This window comes from Leucoraja erinacea, chromosome 16, assembly GCF_028641065.1.
Source record: "Leucoraja erinacea ecotype New England chromosome 16, Leri_hhj_1, whole genome shotgun sequence".
NCBI classification, from domain to species: Eukaryota; Metazoa; Chordata; class Chondrichthyes; order Rajiformes; family Rajidae; genus Leucoraja; species Leucoraja erinaceus.
In genome coordinates, this window is record NC_073392.1 from 20,568,659 (window position 1) to 20,577,045 (window position 8,387).

The window sequence follows — 8,387 nt, forward strand, 5'->3', positions numbered from 1 at the left end:
CAGCTACCAGCCTTGGAGGGCATCTACTACACACGGTGCCTCAGGAAGGCCGTCAGCATCCACAAAGACTCCTCACACCCTTGTAATGGACTGTTCGAACTCCTACCTTCCGGCAGACGTTACAAGGCCTTCTATGCCCGCACATCCAGACTCAGGAACAGCTTCATCCCCAGAGCTATAGCTGCTCTGAACCGGCCCTGCTGAGTGCCCCCCACGTCCATGAACTATCTCCCTCGGATGGCCATGTCGCACATCGACCTGGCACAGACATTTGCACTATAGACTGTTGTACTGTTCTTTTTATAAATCATGTTTCTCGTGATATCTAAATCTAAATTTTATTAGTTGTTTAAGTTATGACATCGGATGGAAGCTGCATACCAAATCTCGTTGCACATATGTGCAAAGACAAGATATTATTATTATTATTATTATTATTATTATTATTATTAGGGATAAGGGGAACGAGAGATATAGATGGTGATGTGGAGAGATAAAGAACAATGAAAGATATGCAAAAAAAAAAACGATGATAAAGGAAACAGGCCATTGTAAGCTGTTTCCAAGGTGAAAATGAGAAGTTAGTGCGACTTGGGTGGGGGAGGGACAGAGAGAGTGGTAATGCCGGGGCTACCTGAAGTGAGAGAAAACATAATTTATACCACTGGGCTGTAAGCTGCCCGTTAAATATGAGATGTTCCTCAAATTTGTGTTTAGCCTCACTCTGACAATGGAGGAGACCAAGGACAGAAATTAAAATGTCCAACAACCGGGAGCTCAGGTTGGTTCACGCAAGCTGAGTGAAGGTGTTTCGCGAAACGATTGCCCAGTCTGCGTTTGGTCTCGCCGATGTATACAAGTCCACATCTTGAACAACGGACATAGTAGATGAGGTTGGAGGAGGTGCAAGTGAACCTCATCTAACCTGAAAGAACTGTCGGGTCCCTGGACAGAGTTGAGGGAGGAGGTATAGCAACAGGTGTTGCATCTTCTGCGGTTGCAGGAAAGGAACCTGGGGAGGGTGTGGTTTGGGTGGGAAGGGACGAGTTAGCCAGGGAGTTGGGGAGGGAACAGTCTCTGCGGAAGGCGGAAAGGGGTGGAGATGGGAGAATGTGGCTAGTGGTGGGATCCCGATGGAGATAGCGGAAATGTCGGAGGATTATGTGTTGTATGCACGACTGATGGGGTGGAAAGTAAGGACTAGGGCGACTCTGTCTCTGCTGCGACTAGGGGGATGGGGAGCAAAGGCGGAGCTGCGGTGTACCGTGGAGACACAAGTGAGGGCCTCATCTATGGTGGGAGAGGCGAACCCCCCTTCCTTAAAGTTTGAGGACATCTTGGATGTTCTAGTATGGAACACCTCATCTTGGGGGCGCAGATGCAACGTAGATGGAGGAATTGGGAGTAGGGGATAGATAGTGGGCATACTTTTCATATTAGGATGGGCCAGAAAAAAAGTTTCCAAATCAGAAATGGTACAATGGGTAACACTTCATATTTCACACCTCTAGAATAGTCTTTTTTTAAACAAGTTGTTTTAATTTCAAAATGCAAGTTCAATTTACGGTAACTTCAATTCAAGTGCGCAACAGTGGAGTTGCTGCCTTACAACGCCAGAGACCTGTGTTCGATCCTATAAGGAGTTTGTGCATTCTCCCTGTGACCACATGCGTATTTTCCAGTGCTCTGGTTTCCTTCTACAATATAAAAACGCGTATATTCGTAGGTTAATTGACTTCGATAAGTAGTAAAATTGTCCCTAGTGTCTCTAGTATATGGGTGATCACTAGTCGGCATGGACTGGGTGAGTCGAAGGGCCTGTTTCCGCACTGTATCTTGAACTAAACTAAGTAAATTGAAGACATTCACACAGACCAACGCTCTAAACGCTCTCATCATTCAACCACAGTAGTACAGAAACTGAACAATTATTTTACAGAAAAGCTACAAACAAATAATTAACCTGCTCCTAAAGCAGGAGAATTGGCAATTGTGAGGTGCATCATTGACTTAATAAAAAATCTAAACTGATAAAATTAAATTTTCCTTTTTTAAACCTAATGTTGGAGAGGTTTAAAGCAGTGATTGATAGGCTTCTTATAAAGAGTAAATAAAACATTTTACCGCTCTTTCAGTAATTTAACCACCTATTAATCAGAAGGGATAACAGGATTAAACAGGGTTTAATAAAAGACATTACAGAATATAACCAAACAAATAACTGTTAGAGGAACTCAGCGGGTCAAACAGCATCAGTGGAGGGAAATGGACAGACAACATTTTGGATTGGTACCCTCAGTCTGAAGAAAGGCACTGATCCAAAACGTTGATTTACCTCTCCAAATGTTGCCCGACCCGTTGAGTTCCTCCAGTAGATTCCAGCATCGCCTAAATTAAATACCTTTCATTACATAGCTTGGATTCTAGAGTCACAGAGGAAGCAGAGGTGACCATAGTTTCGGTATTAGTTTGCTCATTTGCAGACTTGCCTCAATCTATCTTTCCTAAGGTTCAGGTTAACTAAAATTCTACTTTCCTAATCTGCACCATCCGACTTACAGATCGCCTCGTTTTACACTGGCTCTGGTTACAGAACACCATTTGAAAATTTCAGCGTGGTTTTAAATCCCTTTATGGCTTTCCCCACACTTCATTAAGCAGCCTCACAAAATTGAAATTTGTGCTTTTCCAAGTTTGGTTTCTTGATCACATCCAAATGTAACTGTTCCATCTTAAACCAAAATTCTGAGCTCTGCGATTCCTAATTAGTGAAAGTCACTTTCCTTCAAGGTTCTTCATCAATTACTTCTACCTTTTTGATCATCTTCCCTAAAATCTCCTTATGTGGCTTTAGATAATCCATTCCAGTCGAACATCCAGGAAAATCTTGCTATGCTAATACAAGTTGTTGCTCAGATTAAAATATAAAATATCCTACTTTTCTGCTTCACAAGAACAGAGAGGTTTACATGTAGGGACGTGGTACTGTGGAAAACATACATATTGTTTAAAATCACCATTTCCTATCCTATATTTCCCACTTTTCGCAGCTTTCGGAAACAACTATCTATGCTTTGACTTTTTAGTTAATTGGGGAACTATTCTGCTCACATTAGATCTTTCCTTCTTCAATCCAAGGGGGAATCACAACGGTCACATTCTTGCCATACTTCCACATCCATTTCTTAAAGGTTTACTTCAATTGCTGCTTGGGCCGTCCTTTCCCCCAACATATGAAGATCACACGTTGGTTGCACATATTTCAAACATTTGGATTATTAAAGCCCAATACTATGTACACCTTTCTGTGGGAGTTACTCAGTGCAAAGCAGGATCCTCAATGCAAGGTGCCTGGTATGCTATTGCTCTGCCCTCGATAACCTAAACCTAGAGAGTGGTGAACATAGCCTAGTCCATCACAGGCTCATCACATCCTTTCATCTTCGTAGGGTGCTGCATCAGGAAGGCTGGAAAGATGCCTGCCACCCTGAACATTCCCTTTTCTAGCTTCTGCCTTGTGGGAGATATTGCAGGAGGTTGAAAGACCCGACGTCCAGACTTAAGATTCTTCCCCGCGACAATCAGATTCCTGAACCAACCATCCTCTTCACATACCATTCTGGGAAGTGTTGGTTATCTTATGTTTTTTTACACTGCTTCAGTTTGTATGGCAATCTTTGCAGAATTTTGCTGCTTCACGTTATTAATTGTTGGTTAACTGTCAGATATCTTGTTTACTCAGTGAGCTTCATACGAACAGGGAGTTCCAGTGTACCCTGGTAAGTGAGACGATAAGCTCCGAATCTGAAGCCAATGATTCCCCCCTACCACACCGATTCCAATGCCAAGCGTTCACTACAAACTGGGTTACACAGACATTCCTTTTTATCTGGTCAATTGCCAGGCTTTGCCAGTGGTTAGTCGCCAAGGCAACCCCGGCAGCGGGGCAGCGGCTGCCAGAGGCTGGAAGCTGCTTCATTCTATCAGGGCTGCGGGGTGCAGGTCGGGGCTACGCCACTAGCTTTCCTGGTTCCCCCATTCCCACAGTAGTTACCCGCCCCTACAACTCCTTAACATCCCCTCACTCTTCACTCACCCGGGTCGCTCTCCAGCTCCAGCCAGCCTTTATTCATGTTCTCGCCCCGCTCTCCATCACTCCCTCAACCCAGGCCCGGCGCAGGAGGCCGCTCTACGTCATCATCCCGCGACCTGCGCACGCGCACTAACCTCGTTACTGCCCCTCAAATCGCCATGTTTGTGCAGGGCAAACATTGAATTTTGTTCTTTGCCCACCACTTCCACTAGTCAAGTCAAGAGTGTTTTATTGTCATATGTCCCAGATGGAACAATAAAATTCTTACTTGCTGCAGCACAACAGACTATGTAAACATAGTACATAACGGGAGAAAAAAAAAGTTCAGTGTGTATATATTCATACTCAATAAACAAACAATTATAGTGCAATAATAAGTCTATTGTAGTTCAAAGCTTATTTGTTGTCGTGTTTAATAACCTGATGGCTGAAGGGAAGAAGCTATTCCTGAACCTGGACGTTACAGTTTTCAGGCTCCTGTACCTTCTTCCCGATGGCAATGGTGAAATGAGAGTGTGGCGAGGATGGTGTGGGTGTCTGATGATGTTGGCTGCCTCTTTGAGGCAGCGACTTCGATAAATCCCTTTGATGATGGGGACGTCAGAGCTGGTGATGGACTGGGCAGTGGTTACAGCTTTTTGCAGTCTCTTCCACACCTGGATGTTCAAGTTGCCGAACCAGGCCATGATGCAACCAGTCAGCATGCTCTCTCCTGTGCACCTGTAGAAGTTTAAGAGAATCCTCTTTGACATACCTAATCTCCATAATCTTCTCAGGAAGTAGGGGCGCTGATGTGCTTTATTTATAATTACATCAGTGTGCAGGGTCCAGAAAAGATCTTCGGAAATATGCACGGCCAGGAATTTGAAGTTTTTTGACTCTCTCCACCATCGTCCCATTGATACAAACAGAATTGTGGGTCCTTATCCTTCCTCTTCCAAAGTCCACAATCAGTTCCTTGGTTTTACTAATGTTGAGAACCAGGTTGTTGTGCTGGCACCATTTGGTCAATCGGTGGATCTCACTTCTATACTCTGACTCATCACCATCTGTAATTCGTCCAACAACAGTGGTGTCATCGGCGAACTTAATGATGGAGTTCGCACTATGTCTGGCTACACAGTCATGAGTATAGAGTGAGTAGATCAGGGGGCTGAGCACGCAGCCTTGAGGTGCTCCCGTACTGACTGTTATTGAGGATGAAGTATTTCTGCCAATTCGAACAGACTGTGATCTGTGGATGAGGAAGTCGAGGATCCAATTGCAGAGGGATGCGCAGAGACACAGTTCTGTGAGCTTGGTAACCGCAGAGCTGTAGTCTATAAACAACAGTGTTTTTATTGTCCCAGTGGTCCAATACGGAGTGAAGAGCCAGTGAGATTGCATTCCCCGTTGACCTGTTGTGGCGGTAGGTGAACTGTAGCGGGTCGAGGTTCTTGCCGAGGTAGGAGTTGATATGCACCATAACCAATAGTCGATAGTCTGGTCGATAGTCGTTGAGGCACGTCACCTTACTCATCTTGGGCACCGGTATTATTGGTGCCCTCTTATAGCAGGTGGGAACCTCAGACCTCAGAGGTGAGAGGTTGAAAATGTCTGCAAAAACTCCAGCCAGTTGGTCTGTTCAGGTTTTGAGAACTCGACCGGGTATACCATCTGGTCCAGGCGCTTTCCGAGGGTTCACCCCCCTGAAGGATCTTCTGACATCGGCATCTGTGACAGTGACTGTAATACCATCAGGACGAATGGGGGCTCAGGAAAGCACATCAGTGTTCTCCCTATCAAAGCGTGCTTAGAAAGCATTGAGCTCGTCAGGGAGTGATGCTTCGCTGTCATTTGAGCTGTCTCCTGATTTTGCCTTGTAGGAGGTGATGGCATTCAAGCCCTGCCACAGTTGCCGAACATCCACCTCATCCTCCAGATTAGAGCAGAGGTCCCTTTTTGCCTTTTTGATGGCCTTGTCAAGGTGGTATCTGGACTTCTTATAGACCTCTGCGTCACCAGACCTGAATGCCCGGGATCTGGTCTTCAGAAGAATGTGGATCTCATATGCCAGTACAGTGGTTAAAGATTAGATTATAATGGGGAAAAAAATGTTTTGCAAGTTCTGGCATTAAACTAGTGATAATTTCTCTTCATCTAACTATTGTAAACATATGCAATATTTTATATGAGTGTGGTAAATATGTAATATGACCTGCATTCAGAGCAGATCAAAGTAGGATTATAAAAGGTTTCTCTGCCCAATTTCCGCCCCTTTTCTACCCCCCCACCCCCCCCCCCCCCCCCCCCCCTTCCCCCCCACACACACCTCTTGCAACCCTCCCTTACTCTAACAGCTCTTACTCATTACAGTCTGTGCTACATCTGCAGCCATATATGCAGGGAATGTCAATATGTGCAGCAAATGTTTAGAACATCAGCCAGTGCATTTGGAAAATGACAGGTTGAATAAAAATGATAGTTAGGTGCAATGGATGGACAAATGGATAAAAATCCAAGACTGCAGTATGGATCACACTTTGAGAGAAGTGATGCCAGTAACAGAGGGCAGGTTTGGTGGCTAAAAAAACCCAAATAAACCAGCATTTAGTAGCGAAGGAGAGAGCTATATTTATGTGGTGACAGAGATGAGAGCAATACCTTTTTAAGGAAACGAGTGCCTTATTTGTAATGATATGCGCTAATATAACGTACAAGCACCTCTATAAAACTAGATTGATATACAGTAGCCAAGAGCGCAGCATGGACAGTTATATGCATCTCGGCAACTTTTTGTTTTTGAAAAAAAAGAACACCAAGTAAAACTTACTGCTTAATAGGGAAGCGCATGAGCAGTCTGGTTAAATTAGAGGGAGAAGGCAAGGAGCACAAACATTAAATAGGAAACAGAAGAGATTAAAACATATTAAAGGATGAGATTGGTGGACTGCAATAAACCAGATCTGGAGAGAATTGAATAGTCTCGTAAGCTGGTGCATGTGGGAGAGCATTGGAAACTGTTGGATTGTGTAAATGTAAGAAGCTAAATTGAACAAAATTACTTCAGGCAGATGTAATGTAAAAAATTACTTTCAAAAGACTTGGTGATCCCAGTTCTGCAAATATGAAAAAAGATACATTGCCAGGGCTGCCAAAATTGGGTGAGAGTTGAGAATGAGAAGGGAGGGAGCATTTGCATTTTTCAGCTTGAAATTGTGCAATCTGGTGCATATTGTAGCAAGTCTTTTAACTTACCCTTGAATGCAACATTTATGCTTCAAATTGGATTAGGTTAGGCTAAATTACATTCTACAGTAGAGCCAGGCTCTGATCAACAGGTGCGGCACATGAATGACCTTAGTATATTCATGTATGGAAACCAGATTATAATTCATGCTGTTATGCATATATATAAACAAAAACATAGAAACAAGGCAAGAGGTCAGACTTCCATCACTGTTCTGCACAAATAAATCAATCAATCTTACCCTTTGACTATAGAAACAAGGCGAAAATAATGCCACATATTCAACCATATATAGTTCAATGAAATTAAGATATATATGTAAAACATATATATGGAAACAGGCCCTTCGGCCCACCAAGTCCACACCGACCAGCAATCTACCATATACCTATACCAGTTGTATCCTACACACCAGGGACAATTTACAGAAGTCAATTAACCTACAAACCTGCACTTCTTTCGGATGTGGGAGAATTCGGAATATCCAGAGAAAACCATGTGGTCATAAGGAGAATGTACAAATACTGTACAGACAGCACCCATAGTCAGAATCAAATCTGGGTCGGTGGTGCTGCAAGGCAGCAACTCCACCGTTGCACCACCGTGCCACCCCATTATATTATTTTTTCTGTAATATATTTATTATGGTTTCATTTCAATAAAGATGAACACATGATTCTGATTTCTGCCCTTAGTTGGATAACACATATCTCCAGTCATTGTGTTTTATGGCTGGTTTTCAACCTCTTCAGTCTGAAGGTCTTGACCCGAAACATCACCTATTCTTTCTCTCCAGAGATGGTGCCTGTCTTGCTGAGTTATTCCAGCTTTTAGTGTCTATCTTCAGTTTAAACCACCATCTGCAGTTCCTTCTTACACTCTTTGTTAAGCGAAACAGGTCCTATTCTCATAATATTATTCACTTCAACTAAGTATTTTCTTCACCTCCGTTGCTGCAGAGAATACAATCCCAGTTATCAAATCTTTCTTCAAAGTGAAAAAAAAATTCCAGCACTGCCAATATGTTTATAAATCGCCCCTGGATCCTCTCCAGAGCTATTGCAC

General features: G+C 43.4%; 1 protein-coding gene across 1 annotated transcript in view; it reads right to left on the reverse strand.

The window, feature by feature from the left end:
* The window catches only part of bap1 (BRCA1 associated protein-1 (ubiquitin carboxy-terminal hydrolase)), a 52,189-nt gene extending 47,970 nt beyond the window's left edge, over positions 1-4,219 (reverse strand). The window contains exon 1 of the mRNA XM_055647786.1: positions 4,097-4,219. Coding sequence (XP_055503761.1) covers positions 4,097-4,133 — 37 coding nt within the window. The 5' untranslated portion in view covers positions 4,134-4,219. The remainder of the gene's footprint in view (positions 1-4,096) is intronic.
* Positions 4,220-8,387: the final 4,168 nt, after the last annotated feature.